This window comes from Aspergillus pseudoviridinutans (assembly GCF_018340605.1).
Source record: "Aspergillus pseudoviridinutans IFM 55266 DNA, scaffold_9, whole genome shotgun sequence".
In the NCBI taxonomy this organism is placed as follows: domain Eukaryota; kingdom Fungi; phylum Ascomycota; class Eurotiomycetes; order Eurotiales; family Aspergillaceae; genus Aspergillus; species Aspergillus pseudoviridinutans.
Genome location: NW_025091289.1, coordinates 451793 through 472510, shown reverse-complemented (window position 1 = coordinate 472510; position 20718 = coordinate 451793). Strand labels below are relative to the sequence as shown.

The following is a 20718-nucleotide window of genomic DNA, read 5'->3' as shown; positions in this document are numbered from 1 at the left end:
GGTTGTCAGATTGTTTGTTCATTAGAGATACCCTATAATACATGTATAGATAGACCATAAAATCATGACTTTCGTATCAGTTTTACGCCGCTGTCGGGCATCGAGCCTCTAAACTTGGCCAGCTCGGCATCGAATTCATCGTCCTCTCCCGGCGGCGGCTGTGCGGCCTGCTCCCTGGCTTTCGCCTCGGCCTCGAGCTCACTGCGCTCCTGTGCGTCGTACTCATCCTTCGCGTCGAGCCACCGTTCCTGGACGTCTCGGATATCCATGGTCCCTAGTCCTTCCCGGACAGCCACCTGCCAGATAGTGTCGTTTGCGCCCTCGGCTGGCCCGAATGCATATCCACTTGCCCTATCAATAACTCGCAGCAGATTCATCATGCTCTTCTTGTCTTCCACGGCCAGTGTCTCGAACGCCACGAGCCCGAATTCTTCTACCAGGTCGATGATGGCATTATTGAGGGCGCCAAATTTTGCATGTGATAATCGTGATGACTCAGCCTCTAGGTGTGGGAGGAGATATGAAAGGTCTTGGACTTCCGTGTAGAAATCGAGGTTGAAGGGTAGCGGGGCGTAGTTCGAAAGGTTATCGATTTTAGTAAGGACGTTGATGTGAGGGAGATCCATCTGGAGCATGGCGCGGAKGGAGAGAAGGAGAGCGGATATATACATCGACGGTAATGTGAGGTTGTATGAGTCAATGAGATGTATCACGATTAGCTTTAGTATTCGATGTCAGCAGGAAAGCGTGTGCTAAGGTAAAGATGAACTGACTCTATAGCCCAATTTCTGTATCTTGAAGAAAATATTCCGCAACGACGAATGGTGGGTGAAGATTTCAACCTGGCCCGGACAATCAAACAGAACATAATCCTCTATTCAAAAGAGTATCAACTATCGTGCTCTAGGTCGTATAGCAGTAAACTCAAGGATAGGTCAGGGCCTACCTCCGAGGTCTTTTAGCCCCTCCTCCAACCAGTCAAAGTTCTCCTCCAGTTCCTCCAGTGCGTACAAGACACCGCCATTAGGACCTAGTTGATCCTCACTCATAATCTCCTCGAGAGTGACGAGGTCGCGAACGTCCAGCGCACACGGATATGATGTCTTATCATTTGCGGGGTCCAGATTCACGATAGAGCACTTCCGGCCAATAGCTCCCAAGAACTGATGCATACCGTTGCAGTATGTTGACTTCCCCGCGCCCGGGGGCCCTATGACCAGCTGCGCAAAAGGCATTTTGTGCTTCCAGCGAGAAAGATGTTGCAAGGAAAGCAATTCTAGACCGTTTAAGATGCGGCGATGGCGGGGAGGGAAATATGTCAAGGCGGTATAAGCGGGCAGAAAACGACCTAGAGCGCAAAGCTTCAATGATGCTGGCCGATCAACAATATCGATGTAGTTTGGAACTGAAACGGTCACTTCTCAGAAGGATTCAAACACAATATGGCATCAAGTAAGCTCTTTATGAACAGCTATACATGCTAGTACTGACCGCAATCTAGATCAATTCACCGTCGCAAATCCGCCCACAGACGCCATCTCCGCTTTGAAGTTCTCGCCGGATCCGAATTCAACGAGAATTGTCGTTTCGTCATGGGACAAGAACGTCTATCTTTACGATCTGCGAGACGAGAATGGGAATGTCGGCGAAGGAAAGCTTTTACAAAAGTTTGAACATCGTGCGCCGGTGCTGGACGCGTGTTTTGGCGAGAATGAGGATGTGATCTACACAGCTGGTTTAGATTGGGATGTCCGAAAGTACGTCTTCCCTTGGCGCTTTGACTGGCTGTCCCTTTTTCCTTTATCTAATATATGGCAGGATTGATGTCACATCATCTACACAGACAGTGCTTAGCAGCCACGACGCTGGGGTCCGGTGTGTTGCCTACAGCAAGGAGCATAACATTGTCATATCTGCGTCGTGGGACTCGACGTTACATGTGCACCGTGTGAATACTGAAGCCGACTCGATTCCCGCAATCATTCCTCTCCCTTCAAAGCCTTTCTCCATGTCTCTCACCTCCACGAAACTTGTTGTTGCTATGGCCTCGCGCTCCCTCCACATTTACGACCTGAAAGCATTGGCGCTTCTCACAGACCAGTCTGACGCCACACCTCCGAACAAGGTTGAGATCGAGCCGTGGCAGCGACGAGAGAGCAGTCTCAAATTCATGACCCGCTGTGTCGCGTGCATGCCCGATGACGCCGGCTACGCGTCCTCGAGCATTGAGGGACGAGTCGCAGTCGAGTGGTTCGATCCGTCTGCTGAGTCTCAAGCACGGAAATATGCTTTCAAGTGTCATCGACAGACGGCTGATGATGTTGACGTCGTATATCCCGTGAACACACTTGCGTTCCATCCAATTCATGGAACATTCGCGTCTGGCGGTGGTGATGGTGTCGTTGCACTTTGGGACGGTATTGCGAAGAGAAGGATCAGGCAGTATCAGAAATACCCGTCAAGCATTGCTGCTGTCGATTTCAGCGGCAATGGAAAGTACTTGGCGATTGCCGTTAGCCCTGGTTTCGAAGACGGAAAAGACGATGTTGCAGAGGGAACTGTCCGAATTTATGTGCGCGAATTGGGTGAGACTGAGGCGAAAGGAAAGGGTGCGAAATAAATCTATACTGATAATTAGAACGTCTTTACTTTATGACTAGCGTGTGGAATTAAATCTGGTAATGATTACAGTAAAGCAAAGCTGTCCATTCTTGATCTTCAGCCTCGGTGAAATTTGACGGCAAGAAGTCATGCACGAAGTTTTATGGTATCATATATATCTAAGTCGCCTTTTTGTTGCAATCCACGTTGCGGAGAATATCAGGATGACCATGCGGGAAGAAGGCTTACGAAATGGCCTTCCTGACCGATACTGAGCCGTCGGGCATGCCAAAGTAAGCAGCGATGGGCTTCTGGCCTCCAATACCTCCAAGGGCTTGCGCCTGAGGTCCAGTCACGCCGGAGAAGATGCCAACCTCCAGGACGCCCGCAATCATCTTAATCGCCTGCGCCAGGGTATTGACTTCCCAAATTCCTCCCTTTCCGCTCCCATCTTTGCCAGCGGCAACGTCAGCCTTGGTGAGCAATGGTGGGAAAGGTGCGTCAATGATGTAGAAGTCCTGGTCCGTCTTCAGGGGTCCCTTGGAGGTGCCGCTGAGCCGAATGGCGGGCTGAATGCTGCCAAGCTCTCGCAGCTTGGTTAGGACACGAGGGGCCGCAATAGGTGCCACCTCAATGGGGATGTATTTCCAATTGGAGAGGAGACGAGACTGGAGTTTGCGCGAGTCTGGACGGGAGTGTTAGTGATGTTTTGTCTTTCATTCCGGTTTCCGCCGCAGGACGGCGTGAGTCATCGCTAACCTGCCACGCAGATGAACTCCTTGGCCTGGAGAGCCACAATTTTCTCCTGGAAAAGACAGGCGCCGCCGCCCTTTATTAAGTTGAGCTCATCGTCGACCTCGTCCGCGCCGTCAAAGGCGACATCAAGTACGGTTCCTTCGGGTAGCGAATCAAACTCGACTGCTGTCAAGCCGGCGGAAAGGATGAGCTGTTTCGACTGGAAGCCGGTGGGAACGTATCTTGTCATAGAGGTATCGATGCCAGATTCTTTGATAGCCTCGACAACATATACAATAGTAGATCCGCTGCCGATACCGACAAATTTAGCATCTTTGGGGTAGTGGTTGGCGACGGCGGCCTTGCCGGCGGCGCGCTTTGCGGCCTCGATTACGCTGGCCATTGTGGTCTGAAAACGAGTCGGAGGGTGATGAATGGGGGAAAAGGTAGGATAGAGAAGATGGGGACGAGGGGACGAGATGAACGAGGAGAAAAGGAACAAGGGCCGTGTCCTATAGAGCATAGACAAATTAGATTGAGAGCTGACAGCTCATGCATCCCGAGAGGAAGGTTCTCTAGGGCCCGCAGCTGGAGCCAAAATGGCCCGATACAATCGCCAGAGAACAACCCCGGTGTGGGGGAGTCCAGTTTAGAACCAAAGTAACTTTTCCGTCGAGCCACACGGCCACAACGAATGAACTTACAGAGAAGAGTGCACTCGAGGACGAATCACCGACATGACATGGCAATTGCAATTGTTCGATAGGAGATAAGATATTCAATTGAGCGAACCACAGAATAGATAAATGCGCCTGTTAGTCAGGTACAACAATCATTTTGACGGCGGGGTTATGGCGTCATACCCTATATTCCCTGGTGCCTCAGGTCTCTCAGGCCAGCACATCACACGGGCCGATCTGGCTCCAGGTCATGTGATCATATCACAGCTATGCCTGAAACCATCAACACAAGCAAATGCATTGCTATAACCTTCAATGAATAGGGCCCGTCGATTTTGCCCTTATATCGGCTGTCACTCTTCCTTCTTGGATTTGGAGTATAACTGAATTCTCAGACTGAATCAAAGAACTATATCAACCACGCATTATGACCGACACTTTCCCTGGTGCCCTGGTAGGGCCATCTTCGAAAGAGAGGAAGTATGACCGCCAGCTACGTTTGTGGGCGGCGAGTGGGCAGCAAGCTCTGGAAGAGTCTCGTGTCTTATTAGTCAACTCTGATGGTTTCTGGGGAAATCAAGGCACGGGGGTATCGGGCGTGGCTGGTGTCGAAACCCTCAAGAACCTTGTGCTCCCCGGTATTGGTGGCTTCACAATTGTAGATCCTGCTGTTGTTACAGAGCCTGACCTGGGAGTGAATTTCTTTCTCGAGGAGGAAAGTCTGGGAAAATCAAGAGCCGAGGAAACCTGCCGCTTGTTGAGAGAGTTGAACCCAGACGTCGAAGGAAGTTTCCGTTCAAAGGTATACGAGTGCCACTTCTAACTTAGCTTTGTGAATTGGCAACGCTAACATAGATTACTAGTCTATTGCAGAAGTCTTGCAACAGGAGCCAGACTTTCTTGCGCAGCATAGGCTGGTGTTGATATCCGGTCCTGTGAAACGATCTACTTTAGATACTCTTTGCAATGCTGCCAAGGCACTGAATATCCCAGTGCTATATCTGCACTCTGTCGGGTTCTACTCTGTCTTTTCCCTTCAGCTTCCAGCAGAATTCCCCATAGTAGAGACACATCCGGATCCTGAAGCGACACAAGATCTTCGTCTTCTTAACCCATGGCCAGAATTGGCAGCAGCTGGCGCCAGCATTAGCAACCTGGACAGTATGGACGACCACCAACATGGCCACGTACCGTACGTACTGTTACTGCTTCACTATCTCGAAAAGTGGAAACAAGCCCATGACGGCAACGTGCCTTCAAATTACAAGGAGAAATCAGAGTTCAGAGAGTTTGTTCGGGCTAGTGCCAGGACGAATAATGCCGAAGGAGGTGAAGAGAACTATGACGAGGCGGTTGCTGCGGTATTGAAATCATTGAATCCGTTCAGCTTGCGCAGCTCGATCCGTGAGATTTTCGAGATGGATCAGTGCACGAATCTCAAACAGAACTCTGCTGAATTCTGGCTCATTGCGGCGGCTGTTCACGAATTCTACCAAAAGCACAAGGTGCTCCCTCTGCCGGGCTCGCTTCCTGACATGAAAGCGCAATCGGCAGACTATGTCTCTCTTCAAAACATCTACAAATCGAAAGCAAAAAGGGACGTGGAAGAAATAACAGCAACAGTCAGAAGACTCGAAGCTCAGTTGGGACCGCGGCCGGCCGTCATTCCAGAGAAAGACATCGAGGTATTCTGCAAGAACGCTGCTCATATCAAGGTTATCCATGGCCGTGATATCCCTCGCATCAACGGGGACGCGCACACTCTGAAAACGATCACAAATAACCTCAGCTCTTCAGAGACTCTTGTCCCGATTTTCATCGCCTGCCAAATTCTGGACGACATCGTGACCGACATTCAGGAATCCAATATTGCTGTTGTATCTCTTGATGACGAGACTCTGTGGAATACCCATATTCAACGAGTTATCAGTAATCTTACCCCCGGAAATCCTGCTGCTATTGATGAGGGAGCACAGGAGAAGATTTTGGAAGCTACGCAGGAGTTGAGACGCACGCAGGGTGGAGAGCTACATAACATATCTGCTTTCACAGGCGGACTAGTGGCGCAGGAAGCACTGAAAGTGATCACAAGGCAGTATGTGCCGCTGGACAACACATGCATTTTCGATGGCGTACGGAGTCGCAGCGAGATGTACAAGTTGTGAAAGAGCTCCGCAATTTATCTCTTATGCCCCTCTGTCATGACGGACAATAATTTGATATGAATGAATGAGTATTCTCAACACAAATCACCCTTCCTCTACCCTTATCTAATATCTTTAGCTAGACTGATGAGTACTTCGTCTGGACGCCTTTTTGGCGAGGTATTATAGTTCTGTAAATATCATCGTAGGCGCTAATTCAAGGAGAATCCTAGCACAGCGCTGAGCACGATTGTTCGGAAATCACTATGGAAACCCATTCTTCGATCTGAACATAAGTAAGACGTCTAATCATCAAAATCTTAGTGACAGTCAAATGTTCTTAAAAAGTCTCAAGTACAACAACTGGCCGAGGCACGTGTGCTGGACAGATGGTGCTACTACATCCGGTTAGTGTCCCGGCCGGGACTTCGGGGAGGGAAATCGCAATGATAAGCTAATAACCTGGAGAGATCCCACGGTATCTACATGTCAACTGGGACGAGGTCATCGTCCTCACTACCTGTCCATCAAACCACTTCACATCAGCCACTCCGCTGGTACAATGTATCTCAAGATCGTCTCCCCTTGACTGACTCTTATATGAGCAGAGACCTTTGTTATGATTTGTTGAAGATAACCCCTTTGTCTCTGTGTTGCGAACGGATGATCTCATCGTCTCCAAGTGGCCAGTGGTGGGAGGCTTCTTCTGGTTTACGACGCCTCCTCATTCGGTCAGAGGCCTTTTGACAGAGGTCGAACAAATAAATATGTCGTTCGTTCAAGATACCGCGACCGTCCTTGCGACTCCAGCCGCCACAGCCTCGTCATCCGCCATGCCATCTGTCAATTCTACGGCAATTACCACCGCCCAATATTCGCTGCTCTCGTCGCCTCGCGAGCTCCTCACTCTCCCATTGCGCGGTCTGCGTCAGGCGGAGAGCCTTGCGTTTTCGACTCTTCCGCGGCAACTCTCGAGGTTAGTGGGGCTGCGTGATATGGCGACACGGATCTCAGGTCATGCCCCTGTAACAGGATCGGAGGCCGATGCGGTGGTAGCAGCAACACAGGCGGTGGCTGGAGCAGCAGGAGAGGGGATGGCCGATGCTGCTGCACAAACCGAAACAGGTGTTTACTTGGCAGAATTTCTCCAAGCAATGAGGAGATTTAGTGGGTTCTTTTCATATCTGACCAGTCGGTGGTCCTTGGCTTGTTTTACAGTGGTAAGGAATAAGCACCTGAGACGGACCTGGGTATCCTGACACACTTAAAGGGCCTAATTTTGAATCGAATCACGATCTATGCTTCGACCAGACGACATCTCACCCTAGACTTTCACCGACGCATGGCGCTGCGAATCATTCCCATTGTCTTGTTCATATCTCAGATCCTCATCTTACTTCGTGCTATACGGTGTCAAACATCTCCCAATTACCCCCTCATCCGTTACGGTACTCCCGGGAAACGGTTGTCGCTTGATCATGCTGGTGGAGGCGGGTTTCTCTATTCTCTCAGCTCCACATTTTTATCGTGGGAGTCCGATCAACAATCTTGCAGCGCGGTGAAGATGGGTCGGCCCGTCAACGAAACGGATGTTCCTTACGGCTCATTCGTTTTCTTGTGGCCTGTTTTCTTGCGGCTCTGTCTCAGCCACTTTGTTGAGACCCTCTCTTGCGCTTTGCAGGGAAGAGCAGTCGTGACCGAGGCTGGCATGTCTATTTTTGAGCATTCACTTGCCTTCGCCGAGGCAGAGTCGATGATAAGCCAGTCCATTGGGCTTGGGTTATTTGGGCTTCCCAAGCACGCCACCAGCAAGGACAGCTCGTTATCGTCCAGCGAGTCCGCCCACTCAGCTCTCCAGCTGCTTAGCAGGGCGCAGCTCTTGGAACGAATGAACGTTACTCCTGAGTTGCTCTTAATTGCTTTGATCTCTTGTTGCAACAGCCTAACATCCAACATTTTGGATGTGCTCGGTCAACAAAGCCGGTATCGCCTATTTAATACCACTTTCTGGGGACTTTGCTTTATGTCTGCTATGGTATGGGGTCTATTGGCTGGCTCACCGACGGGAAGCGACACTGGCGTACTGAAGTTTCCCACGGTCTGCATTGTAGACTTTGTGCCTCACCTATTGATATTACTAGGCATTGTCATTTGCGCAATTATTTATGTTATTGCTCTCGTGGTTACGGCTTTCTCATTACCACTGGACGCTGGGCAGCCGCTTTCACTTCGCGAACGATTTTCACTTGCCCACGAAAACATGCAAGGAGCGAACCAGATTCGGAATATCCGCTTCAACCGGCATGAGGATTTCTACACCACGTTACTCCGGATTGGGTACACTGCTCTAACCGCCGCTAGTGAAGCAGTTTTTTTGAATGAAGGGAAAGCGGTTGTTGCACGTCGGATGACATGGTTGGAGGAGGATAGACTGGCAGAGATCGAAAAGTCGCGACGTTCACGCCCTTTCCAGCACAGTTCAAAGGCCTACGACCGGGACGTGCCATTTACAGGTGTCGAGCCGATAACCTTCGATATTTCGGAACCATCGGCAGAATGGGAAAGTGGGTACGGGAAGGAGAAGCAGATCGAGAAACCTAAAGGCGGATCACGGTCTGTACGATCTCAAACCGACCCTGGCGGTGTTGGCGCATTTAGAGGCGCGACCAGATGCTATCATGGCTTCTCTTTCTTCCGCGGCATTTTCTATCTCATACTCAAGTGGAGCGCCTATGGATTCGACAGAGTACTACGCCGAATCGGCGTCAGTGCGCGACCACAATGGCTGAAGGTTCTAGTCGGGTCGCGCAGAAGAGCCCTGCAAGAGAGAAATAGTAGCAGTCGGGCAGAATCGCTGGATTTCTGGATTCTGACGGATGAAGGCGAGCTTGAACTTCCTGGAGACTATGAGTTTGATGTAGAGAAGGAAATGCGAAAGAGGGAGCTGTCCATTGCACCGCATTGGGAGGAGTCTGACGAGAAGCGCCTCGATGAGAAGCTCTATGGTTGGTGGAGAGCCGGTGGCTCGTGGGGTAACCAGGATCAAAGTCCCGACTATGTACCCGCCGACAGCGACGATCTTTGCGATACCACCAGCGTTATATCTGTGTCAACAAGTGCCGAATCAGAGTGGGAAGACGAGTCTGATGGCCGACGTACACCTACCCCTCGCAACCCATACCCAGAAGGTGTCTCGCGGGAGAGCAGCCCTGTTGACGAGTCTCTGATGGATGTTGGCTCTTTTGCACGCCTCCTCGACCCTCGTGACCAAGAAAGCAGACATGAGGCACGTATCCTAGCTGCCCATCTGGCTGCTGGGCGAGATGGGCGCATTATGACGCGACGTCAGTTCCAACACAAGATGGAGCGCGAGAGAGCGCAGGTTCTTCTATCCTCACGGTTCTCACGGCTTGCTGGCCAGCAGACGGGTAAGGAGAACCGCAAACCAACTCCGGAGGAAGAGTCTGAGATGCTCGAGAACTTCATTCTGGCTCGTCGAACTGAAGCCAATCGTGCAGGTCCTGAAGCGCAGACGTGGGAATCGGGCGCCTCCGGCCTTGGACCGGACGGTCCACCGTGTGTCATCTGCCAGACCAACCCACGTTCGATCATAACATGGCCTTGTAGATGCCTTTGCGTATGCGAGGAATGCAGAGTGAGCCTTGCGATGAACAATTTCGGCAGCTGCGTGACCTGTCGCCAGGAGGTTGGAGGGTTTGTAAGGTTATGGGTACCATAAGATTCATCTTTTGCATTATTTGCGTCTGTATCCTGTCACAAGTGGCGTCCATTGTGGGGTTTTGAACTAGTATAGCGTACTGACATTGGAATACTTCTGCTCTGAAGCGCAACTGATTTGACAGATTAGTTGTTTTAACATGAAGTATAGTAGTTGCATTACTTTATGCTGCAAACCTAGATAGTAGGTCTGATATCAACGTCAAACCTGACCTTGCATCGACTGGTCTTCAGCATAGACCAGGCTTGGTTACATTGATTACAACCAACTGTGGCAGGCATTCGAGGGTTTGTATGCTGTTCCTTATGTTCTGAAGGCGTCGCAGAGGATCATTAGGCTTGAGATCAGACAAGGACTACTATTCCATCGGAGTGTGATGTCCTAATCAATTTTATGTAGTCGGGTTGGATATTCTTAGGGCAAGGGCAACATGTGATGTTGGTGATTATCGATTCTCCACTGAGATTTTCGATCTGCTTATTCTTGAGCTCAGAAGCAGTAGTCATCGTTAAAATTAATCTTCTGTCCAGGTTAATTAAGAAGTCTCTCAAGGTTGAGTCGGGGAATTGACGTGAGTGGCCTTATTAGCCAACCAGCTCTAAAGTCACTCAGATGACAGCAGCATATTGTAGGTAGCATCCAACAACGTCTGATATTATTTCCCTATAAAGAGCGTCATTATTGAAGAACTTTTGTCAGGGCCATATGCCCTTAGCAGGCAACAAGTACAAATATTAGAAACTCAACGCAGTAAGAATCATGCAACGATCGAAATCACTATTAAGTATAGATATACATTCGCATGCATTCTGCACAGTGGCCCGACTTAGATCCCATCCACGTCGTCCCATCCTCGTCTCACCTACAGCAAGTAGAGAGCAGCGGCCGCCACAGCAGCGACACCCGCCACATTGGCCTTCTCGGAACCAGCGGTGTTGGACAGAGTCGTTGTTGCAGAAGCACTGGCGCTGGTAGATGCAGAGCTTGATGCTGTGCTCGTCACGGTGGCCGTGGCCGAGGCCGAAGCAGAGCTAGACGAGTGATGGTGTGAGCTGCTCGCGGCCGAGGAGGAAGAGGGGGTTGAAGAGACTGCCGACGAGGAGGTAGTAGAGGCAGTGGATGAGGTGTTAGTGGTGGTCACAGTCTGGGTCGACGACTCCGTAGTAGTGGTTGTCTCCGAAGCTGTGGTGCTGGCAGCGCCGACAGAGGGCACAGAGATTGGGTGACCGGCGGCAGAGCACTGGGAGACGACGGCACCGGAGACAGCTATAAAGATTGTCAGCAGTTGTGTGAATGGATGTTGTTAGTCTTGAGGCACAGCCTTACAAGACTGATCGGCAACGTTGCAGGAGCTCTGCACACAAGGCGTGATACTCGCAACAAGTTCAGGCTTCTGGCAGTGGCATGCGAAGTCGAGTAAGGATGAGCAACCATCAGCCGAGAGGGCAGAGACGAAGCAGTTCAGCTAATGATAAAATGTTAGCCTCGGTGGTCATGTTTCTCACTGGTTACCCTTACAGAGCAGTTCGGGACATTCGGTAGCTGGGCACTGGCAAGGCCAGCAGCTAGGAGGGCGATGGAAGCACGAGAGAAGTGCATAMTGGATGAAGTGCTCAAACCAACTGAGAGGACAAGATTGGACAAAAAAAGACCAATTCAGAAACGACAGTATAAATGACAAGATACTGAACGAGTGATAACTGTTGAATGAACGCCATTGTACATTCCAGGGGAGGGAAGCGTTTTATATACCATAGTCCAAGCCAGGACCGTTGCCCCAGACCCTGGACAGCTGCATCACATGCTGCAGTTCAGTCTTGAAACTTTTGGGGGTCATGAAGTGATCGACATGTCCAGAGCTAGTTGATCCTAGCCAAGCTTGACGTATGCATGTCAAACTTCATCTCATCATTCGTCGCCACTGAGTCGTGTTTGCGGGAAGCTGGTGTAACTCGCAGTCGTTCGAGGACACTGTCCCCTCCAATGACGCCGATGAGTTATAAGTCCGAGATATGTTCCATTGCTGTACGCTGTTGAGTGTAAGGAAGGAGACCGTCAGGCAATGCAGCACGATAGTTCGAAAACTCCTCACCTTCTAACATAAGAATCAAGTATAGCAGAAGGTGTTCAGGCCATTCATGAATTGGAAGCATTTCCTGGGGCAAAATTCCGGAATAATGCATGCACAGAGCCTGGCCAGGAGTAGAATGCCACCGAAGGTTCACAAGGATAGGAAAGCAAGAAACCGGCTATCCAAGGTAGGGCAGCATTGCATGGATTACCAGCCAGTCGTCTGAGGTGATCTATCCCGCAAATGGGAGGGATAGACTTCAGCCAAAAAGTCAAGATTGATACTAGGTAGAGGAGATTGAACAGCTCAGGTGCGGGGGAGACCCCAGGTGATCTACTCCGTGACGCCAAAACACTTTACCTCAAGCGTTAACTATTAACGTCTCAAGTCCGCGTCAAATCGAAGAAATTAATGGACGCAGGAGTCTAGAAGTACATGATACCTGGCAGAGCTCCACAGGGTGAACTTCACAGTCACACTGAGCTGGCTGAGATTAACAGTGAGTAAGAAATATTCTGCAAAGTTAGCAACTTTCATCACCACAGAGAGAGTACTCAGGAAAAGGTTCGGATGGAACAGCTAAACAGGATTCGTTTGCATCATGATGATACTCCACAGACGGAAAACAAATAGGCTTTATCCTTGACCTGGTCGGCCTGGATTGGACAATGCGTTAGTACTCTGCGCTGCCGATCACTTCTTTGGAAGCCAGTGCACAACCTGACCTCAGGCGAGAGTGTTGCTGCGTGCGTACTCTGAGTAACAATAAGCTCTTGCTTCCCGTCAGCTCAGATGAAAATAAAAAAGGGGTCGACTACAGATCGGATCCGGGTATGGAGAGAAAAGAGCCGAGTTCATTCGATTTCTTCAGCAGCCTCCTGTGCTACAACAGGAAGACTCGAATATACGTTGGCATTGGTGTTTCCTACGAATGAATTTCGAGCCAAGTGACCTAACTATATGGTTAAAGTACCCTGTTACTAGTGCACCCAGTCGACTTAGGCTTAGCGATGTCATCAAACCGAGTAACTCAGCACTAGAAAGAATCTAAGAAGATCCACGTCATTAATTGATTCCTGTCGATGTATAATCTGCATAATAGACCGAACGCCCTGCTTGAAATTATAAACCCAACGCCGATCCAGCACCTCGTTAACCTCCCAGGTCATGGTGTAAGTGACGAACGTTTAAAGATCCTCAAGACATCAACTCGTCGACATAAGCTCTCTGCTTCACTGTGTCCTTCTCCTTCAGCAAGACGGCAAGGACTTCGATAGGAGGATTGAGATTCAGCATCTTCGCTCGTCTCCAGCGCTTTAGCCGAGCAATTCCGATGCATGGCTATATCATGTTAGAGAAGGTTTCAGCGCGGAAAGTAGAAAGTAATAAAACATAATGAACATACCCCATACTGACTAGATAGGTCAAAATGTCTCAGTATCTTCTCGTGCAATGATAGATCTTCCTGGTGGACTGCTCATCAGGAGTATCGTAAGCATTTCCTTTCCCTCGGCCAAACTTGTTATCAACATCACGATTTGAAAACCCACCTCGAGGTGCCTTCCTTGTCTGCTCTTCCTTCTTCCAATACCGCTGCAGCTCCTGTTCTGTGATCTTGATCGCCTTCTTATCCTCCTCGCACAGCGGTTGCTGAATCTCCTCCTGGGCTTGCTGTCTTACGGCGAGCTCCGCAACGTGCGGCTGTGACGGCTCCGAGGGAGTGACGGGCACTTGATCCGGATCTGGGACCTCTTTCGAGGTGACAGCAGCTGAGATTGGTTCGAGGTCTTTGGTCTTCTGAGATCGTGTCGATGTGGCCGATGGCTTGGTGACTCTGGACTTTCCGCCGAATGAAAGCGTCGACTGACCTGAGCGAGAGGCGGCAGTGTTGCCTCCGCGGCGACGAGTGGTAGGCATATTCAGGAGATTCCGGGATATGAATGTAATTTTTGTATTGGAATAGGCCGTTAAAAGGCTGATAGGTTGTTGCAGCTTGCAGTTTGTGAGATCTGGTTCTGGTGGATGTGGAGAAAGCGATGTCATGGTGGGCGTTGCACATGGCAACGGAACCGTCAACTGTCAACCAACCATCAACCACTGGCGAAGTTACATACTTTAGATAATGCTTCTGTGGCACTGAGAATATAAGGTATATATGCAACTGAGGATAAGTTTGGGGTACAAATGATCATAGGTCGAACAATTTTGGTTTAGGACCACAGAGCTCGCGCAATATGTTTAAATGAAAATCCCTAAATCAACTCTTCAATGCAAGTAAGGTACCTTATCTCCAGGCCTTAGGCTAACCTACCACCACAAATAGCTCCGGGATCAAATGTAGGACACTCCATGGTGACAAGAGCTCATCTGTCATCCCCTTATTTCTTTCATTATTTATAATACAAAAGCGAAAGCAAGTTACAAGCCCCCGTTGAATGGTCGCATTCGGCGCATATTCGGTGCTGTCGCAGATGTAAGCATACCAAGATATATTCTCATACTCCCGGCACACAAGTTGATATATATGCAGTTATTGACCAAATCTACTTCATATACATTGCCCGTTCAGTACCTGACTGACTCTAGAGATAAGTGGAGTGATTGAACCATCTTCATCGTAGATGGAAGGTCGTTAAAACAGCCGGCAGGTCGGTCACAGCCTTTATACTGTCAGGAAAGCCTAATGCAATCCTGCGTAAGAATAATCCACAATACTACGTGGTTAAGTCTTGGATATGATTGGTGATATATCCAGAGATCAGGAATGGTCCCGTCGTGCAGCCGTCGTCGCTAACTGTGGGCTGATCAGCCGTAGTACGTAGATAAGAATTCTCTCGCCATCAGAGTATCTGAAGCTGACATTGAGTATCCCAAGTAAAAGAATCAACGCTGGGGGCTGAATGGCATGTCGGTGCTGTCAGCTCATGTCTAGCTGATGCCTGTGGAGTTGGTATCCAACAAGGCTATGACGTAGACCGCTGAATAGGTACCCTGTTGGACGACGAGGAGCGGCATGGACGGCGAACGATTGCTTATGTATCTGAATAGTCTTGATTCCTGGCGGAGCAGTAAGGAAACTGTCTGTAGCGGTTAGTAGTAGGATGTTTAAATTGCTTGAGGCTCAGTTTGAGTTATCGGCGAGTTCCAGGGTTCCCCGTTCCATAGCTCTAGACAAAGGGAACATCAATCAACAATAACGGGTACATAGTGAAAGAGGAAAGTGTTTTCTTCGAGTCGAGTCTGAGGCTGAAAGATAACCGTCTAATACCCCTGAGAGGTAAGGTCATGTCATAATCTAGCCCTCGTGTTGGATGCCGATCATCACGAATTGTAGCGAAGCGAGGCCTGGGGCTGTCGAGTTCGAGTGAGAAGCAAAGGTCCTGGACTTAGCCGCTCCAAATGTTCCCCATCACTCTCTCCCCCCCACATCGGCGCCAATAAACAAACCGCCTCTACGGCCTCTACAGCCATTCGAGTTCATCATCGCTGAAACAGTACGGCTATCCGCCCTTCTGCAATTGCTCAGCGTCTCGATACCGACGCGGCACACCCCACAACCCTTTCGACGAGCAGCTTTTACCGCCTACTCTTGAATCCGTGACTGCACCTCCTAGAGCCACATCCGTTCAGTGCGCCTGCGTCATTGTAAGACCCTTGGCGCAGATGCGATTAAGCGGGACAGCCTGATCGTCCGTGGGCTCTATGAATTATCAGCAGTTAACAACGTCCCTCGAGTCGCATAATCTCCGCAACAACCCCGGAGCGCATCCCTTCCAACCGCCGCGTGCCCATGGTGGTGCGGGTACAGCCCTCTCACTATGGCCGCCTTCGTGCGAGTGTCAGGCCCGCCGAACGGTAATTTTCTGATCGGCTACCCTGGTATCTCTGCGACTATGGTAAGCGCTGGCTAGAATGGGTGTGAAACTGTGAGAGATTAACGCTTCGATGCAGCCGCGAATTGAAGGTAAAGTCGAAATCAGACCCAGCGTTGGCATCACCGCACCCGTCAATGTATCCCTCGTGACGGTATCACTCCATCGCCGCGAGACAATACACCCGTCAGCAGACTCCGTGACCAAGAAGCATCTTGCGCCCCCTAGGAAGGAATTAACTGATATTGTCGGCAAGGAGATGCTGCTTTTTCGCTGTCCGGCCGGTCGAGAATATGAGGAAGTGATATCGATGGATTTGCCTTTTGTCCTCTTCATCCCGTTCGGACGTGGTGGATCGGACTCTTCAAGACGCGTTCCTCCGGCCAGCCTGCAACTCCCCAGTCGCACTGCGGAGACATACTACGAAATTGTCGTGACGGTCCAGCAAGGACAATCGGAACAAAGGAAGTATGCATTTCCAGTACCGATCTCACGATACGACACACTATCCACGTTTGGAATGTACAATCGCCCTGAGTCGGCGGAACGGGTGACAGATCACTTGGTGACTCTAGGAATCTCGTTACCACGATGGTCTTACGGCCCTCTCGACCCCGTCAGCGTCTACGTTAAGCTATCACCAAATCCGGACTGGATGACCAAAGCAAGGAAAGTCACAATCAACAAGATTACAATTGGTATCGATGAGGAGATCATATACAACCACGAGGGCGATGAACCACAGCGCAAGGTCAAAACGCTGGTTAAACGAACGGAACCAATTGGCGTGAAGTTGCCGCCTACCGGCTTCTTGACAAACTTGGGCTTGGTATTCCCTGCAAAGGATCTGCGAGACGCAGAGGGAATTCTTCCTAGAGGTAAAGCAGCTTTTCCAACGTATGCTGTGAGCGGTTTCACTACTACAGCAAGTCTCTACAAGATCGAGTATTATTTGACAGTCAAGGTTTGTATTCTTCCCCAGCCAACTCAGGGCAATTACCGAAGCCGGACTAATCCCAGTATAGGCCCATTTGACGTCCGCACGAGACATTGCGATTCGACAGCCAATCGTTGTTTGTCCTCTTGACCATGCGGGGTGCAAAGAAGAAATGGAGGCAATCGAGCAAGCTGCTCGAGATGCAGTCCATGTGAACCCAGATAACCCTATGTTACCTCTCCCGTCTATTGTACGACCCAATGATCCCAATGCCCTGCGACATCTCGGAGTGGCAATCGTTGGAAACCAGAAGAAGCCACTAATCGATTGAGGAATGGCTCTGTTGTCAAAACCACAACATTTTCGAATTAGACCAGAATATCTGTGGTCTACTTAGAAGTCCTCTACTACCTCAACCGCCGACCACCTATGAGAGGGTCGAAGTTCCCAATCACGGCGGTACGCCCTGCTTTAGAAGCAAAGCATGGTCATGTTTTACGAATGCATGGGTCTGGAGTTTGTCTTGTTGCATGCCATTCAGGGTAGCCTTTCCGTTTTGTTGTTAGGGCGGGGAAAACGAGGTGTTTGGTCGGCCTTGCTTATGTCTTGGTAATCGTCGCCGTTGGAACACTCGCTTTTCTCATATGGTCTTCTAACCATATAGTTCAATATAATATGTAAGATCTATGATGCCGGAATGTCTGAATATGCACTTGGGTCATCAATTTCACTCGGCTCCGAGGACGATCTTCAGGAAATCACTGGCTTGGTCGAACGTTCTTTTCATGGAGACAGACCCGCTGGACTCATCCATCTGTTGCAAGTCGCGGAACTGGAGAGATATCAGGTTGTTCGTGATCAACGGAGTCCGCATTCAGGTCGACTTGAAACATCGAGAATGGTAGATCATCTCCCAAGCTCTAAGAATTTCATCGCCAAGCTCAGGGTATCCGGGTCGAGAGCAGCGGACCTCTTTATTTTATCGTTCTCGATGTCATCCATGCACTCCTTTAGTATCTTCAATATATTCTGATACTGTTGGGAGGAGGCACCGAATGTGTTGAGAGCGTTTGAGAGGTTTTTGTGGATCTGGCTGAGGTTAGGAGATGCCTGATTGATTTTGTTTTTGAGATATACCTGATCAAGTATTTCTTTATAATCTGTAATAGCAGAATCCATGGCATATCAGAATTCTGTCTTTTAAGTGAATAGCACATGAAGCTCCGTATCCGTAAAATATTATCAATCGACGGGTCCCCCGCGATTTGTAGTCACAAGCGGAACTGATAAGCTTGGACCACCGAGATTTTTTTTATCGGAGATTGATATCAGCTCTGACCATCATTCGTGCACAACACACTCACCTCGGAGCCAAGAGCTTCATTCGCACCGAAAATGGCAGACATGGACGAAGATGTCGCTCGTATGCCCTCGAACGACACTTCCACCCATATCGAGACCGACCTGTCGGACGAAACCCAAGACTTCCGCATGCTAAACCACCTTTCCTTGTCAGTATTGCTTCGCGAGCCAGTTAGCCCTTAGATGTCCAGTCCAGCTACTAAATCAATGCACCATAGCCTTGCAGACCCATCACAATCTAGCCTCCCCAAACGAGGAGAGAAAGACTTCGAACCCAACCCGACAGAATTCCAGGCTGATGTCCTCGCCGCCTCACGCAGGGCTATGCACAATGCCCTCTCGTACCCCCGACTCCACCACCCGAAGCACAGGATCGTAGGCGTATACGCGCCAGAGGGGCCCGCGCCGCCGTCGTTAGCGCCCGTCGCGGAAGGCGAAACGCAGAACACCGAATTGAAGACGGGAAAAGCTGCAGTGACGAAGCTGGGGGTTCATCCGGACTCGTGTGTGTACGTGGCCAATCCCAAGGGCCAGTTCTTCAAGACGATGGGCCAGGGGGACCGGTGGAATAGGGTGTGGTTGCTTCCTGAGGAGGCGCTGTATCTGCTTGAAAGAGGGAGTCTGGAGATTCGGTGGCCTGTTTCCGCGACAGGGTGTGGTGATACTGGTGATGCGAGCGACTCGGGGATTCCAATGAGCTTGCAGGCGGCGTATACGTGTTTTATTGGGCGCGGGGGGTTGACCATCGATAGGTTTACGGTTTATACGGGATTGAAGCGGCTGGGTTATACACTTACTCGGGCGCCTGGGTGGTATGATGATACGGAGGAATCGGGTGTCGATTCAGCGACAGAGGAACCGGTTCGGGTTGGTGCAGGTCTAGCAGGGGTGTATGAGCGGTTCATGAAGTGGCTTCAGACTCCAAGTCCTACGACCACGACAATACCCCTTGTTGGTGTTGGAATTCATCGCAGCTATAGTGAGTCGGCCATGGAAGCCCTGATGTGCAAGCCAACTAATTTTCCAGGTGATATCTACCGCAAGCTTTCCATTATACCGTGGCATGATCCTACAATCCCCCATTCCCCAGCTCCACGAACGGAAGCTCCCTTCCAGGTTGTCTTCCACATCTATAAACCTTCAACGCCCTTCCGCAAGTCTGCCCCTCCCGCTCCCGATTTCAGGATTGCTGTCATCGACTCCCGCACACATTCTATGCCCACACTCTCACAGCTGGGCGCTTTGCTCGAAAGCACACCACTAGATCCGCCGCGAGGCGAGAAGATGGACCGACAGCTCTATATGCGACTACGGCAAGGGTATCGAAACGTCATTCTCGCCGTTATAGACCAAGGTGTTGTGAGTTACCTGCGAGTTGCAGATGCCGCGTTTGGAAAGGAAAAGCTATACGAGAACAGAGGCACTCCTCAAGGAAATAAATCAGGAGGATTCTCGAAATCGAAACCGAAACCTAAGGGGCGATGACCAGACACTGTTACCTGCGTCAACAACCACCCTGGATCACGGATATTGAAGGAGCATGTTTCCCCTGGAATAAAGCCCTCATATCCATGGAAAATGGACGAGGACTGAATAAAAGGGACATGACTGCTCTGCCATCGTCTTTAGATCGTCCGGCCATTGACCTAGGACCGGACGGGATGCTCAGATGGCTAAGCGTTGGGCAAGTCCCAAACTCTAGAGCGGATGCCGGATGACATGTGGCGGAGGAGCACAATGCTGTCTCTGCCAACAGGTCGACTGAATAGACAAGGCGTTCTTTTTCGTGTGCGCGAAGGACACCTACCCCGAACCAAACCGATGGTTTATTTCTATAGAAGATACCTAGCCACTAACTCCAGTTGTTGAAACAGTCATGATCCTTGCATTGCAGAAGTCGTTGCCTCATGAATCGTGAAAGAAATGCAACTAGAACTTGTTAGTCAAAAAGGTAGAAGAGGAACAGGTCAACGACCGTAGACATACAACCCACACATCAAGTATCCAGATAATCAGCCGCCATCAACAACTCTAAGCACAGCTCTGGAGGAATATCCATATCGGGCACATTGGTCTGGTTCTTATTCTTCTCGTTGTAACAGAAGTACTCGCATACTTTCTCAAGAACGACCCCGCTGAGGTTTTCGAGTACGCAGCGACCTGTTATTGCCTCGGAAAATTTACCTACAACATAGTGGAGAGCATGTCAGTGTCTGTTCGCGCGCGTTAAGAAAACTGAATCGATCTTTCTTACTAGAAGGTTCCAGCATGCGTCGTATTGTTCCAGACACGCAGGCTGTACTCCGGGGGATGATGAACTCGAATCCGTCGCCTGATACCAGTGTCACATACTCGGAGGGTGTAGACGATGAAGATGCCATTTTGGAGTGATGAGAGTGATGGCAGTTGTCCGAAAGGATGACCGGGGGAAAAGATGTTCTCGATTTGTCTTCCCGGGTGGTCCGTGCTGAAGCTGTTCCGATAACGATGTGATCTCATCCTCAACGGACCACAATCCAGTACATGGACAGATAACTTGGAGGATACGTTATAGAAAGCTCCAATCCCTAAAGCCTG

General features: G+C 50.0%; 10 protein-coding genes across 10 annotated transcripts; 5 read left to right on the top strand and 5 right to left on the bottom strand.

The window, feature by feature from the left end:
* Nucleotides 1-62: 62 nt before the first annotated feature.
* On the bottom strand, nt 63-1235 carry Asppvi_010985 (GTPase GPN2; the record flags this gene model as incomplete). Its single annotated transcript, XM_043306821.1, has 3 exons — nt 63-719; nt 774-874; nt 947-1235. The coding sequence occupies 3 exons, from the start codon at nt 1233-1235 to the stop codon at nt 63-65; spliced, it is 1047 nt and encodes a 348-aa protein (XP_043162756.1).
* Nucleotides 1236-1442: 207 nt separating this feature from the next.
* On the top strand, nt 1443-2620 carry Asppvi_010984 (WD40 repeat domain-containing protein; the record flags this gene model as incomplete). Its single annotated transcript, XM_043306820.1, has 3 exons — nt 1443-1452; nt 1502-1757; nt 1819-2620. The coding sequence occupies 3 exons, from the start codon at nt 1443-1445 to the stop codon at nt 2618-2620; spliced, it is 1068 nt and encodes a 355-aa protein (XP_043162755.1).
* Nucleotides 2621-2846: 226 nt separating this feature from the next.
* Nucleotides 2847-3739, bottom strand: Asppvi_010983 (ribose-5-phosphate isomerase RKI1; the record flags this gene model as incomplete). Its single annotated transcript, XM_043306819.1, has 2 exons — nt 2847-3286; nt 3361-3739. 2 exons carry the CDS (start codon nt 3737-3739, stop codon nt 2847-2849), a joined length of 819 nt encoding a protein of 272 aa, XP_043162754.1.
* Nucleotides 3740-4443: 704 nt separating this feature from the next.
* Nucleotides 4444-6181, top strand: Asppvi_010982 (uncharacterized protein; the record flags this gene model as incomplete). Its single annotated transcript, XM_043306818.1, has 2 exons — nt 4444-4818; nt 4880-6181. The coding sequence occupies 2 exons, from the start codon at nt 4444-4446 to the stop codon at nt 6179-6181; spliced, it is 1677 nt and encodes a 558-aa protein (XP_043162753.1).
* Nucleotides 6182-6927: 746 nt separating this feature from the next.
* On the top strand, nt 6928-9899 carry Asppvi_010981 (putative ubiquitin-protein ligase (Asi3); the record flags this gene model as incomplete). Its single annotated transcript, XM_043306817.1, has 2 exons — nt 6928-7380; nt 7431-9899. 2 exons carry the CDS (start codon nt 6928-6930, stop codon nt 9897-9899), a joined length of 2922 nt encoding a protein of 973 aa, XP_043162752.1.
* Nucleotides 9900-10761: 862 nt separating this feature from the next.
* Nucleotides 10762-11498, bottom strand: Asppvi_010980 (CFEM domain-containing protein; the record flags this gene model as incomplete). Its single annotated transcript, XM_043306816.1, has 3 exons — nt 10762-11165; nt 11226-11364; nt 11418-11498. The coding sequence occupies 3 exons, from the start codon at nt 11496-11498 to the stop codon at nt 10762-10764; spliced, it is 624 nt and encodes a 207-aa protein (XP_043162751.1).
* Nucleotides 11499-13167: 1669 nt separating this feature from the next.
* Nucleotides 13168-13887, bottom strand: Asppvi_010979 (putative DNA polymerase delta subunit 4; the record flags this gene model as incomplete). Its single annotated transcript, XM_043306815.1, has 3 exons — nt 13168-13311; nt 13376-13443; nt 13521-13887. The coding sequence occupies 3 exons, from the start codon at nt 13885-13887 to the stop codon at nt 13168-13170; spliced, it is 579 nt and encodes a 192-aa protein (XP_043162750.1).
* Nucleotides 13888-15788: 1901 nt separating this feature from the next.
* On the top strand, nt 15789-17110 carry Asppvi_010978 (arrestin C-terminal domain-containing protein; the record flags this gene model as incomplete). Its single annotated transcript, XM_043306814.1, has 3 exons — nt 15789-15866; nt 15922-16806; nt 16868-17110. The coding sequence occupies 3 exons, from the start codon at nt 15789-15791 to the stop codon at nt 17108-17110; spliced, it is 1206 nt and encodes a 401-aa protein (XP_043162749.1).
* Nucleotides 17111-18174: 1064 nt separating this feature from the next.
* On the top strand, nt 18175-19626 carry Asppvi_010977 (tRNA-splicing endonuclease subunit SEN54 family protein; the record flags this gene model as incomplete). Its single annotated transcript, XM_043306813.1, has 3 exons — nt 18175-18290; nt 18360-19120; nt 19169-19626. The coding sequence occupies 3 exons, from the start codon at nt 18175-18177 to the stop codon at nt 19624-19626; spliced, it is 1335 nt and encodes a 444-aa protein (XP_043162748.1).
* Nucleotides 19627-20137: 511 nt separating this feature from the next.
* Nucleotides 20138-20522, bottom strand: Asppvi_010976 (elongin C; the record flags this gene model as incomplete). The annotated part of the gene is made up of 2 exons (XM_043306812.1): nt 20138-20325; nt 20396-20522. The coding sequence occupies 2 exons, from the start codon at nt 20520-20522 to the stop codon at nt 20138-20140; spliced, it is 315 nt and encodes a 104-aa protein (XP_043162747.1).
* Nucleotides 20523-20718: the final 196 nt, after the last annotated feature.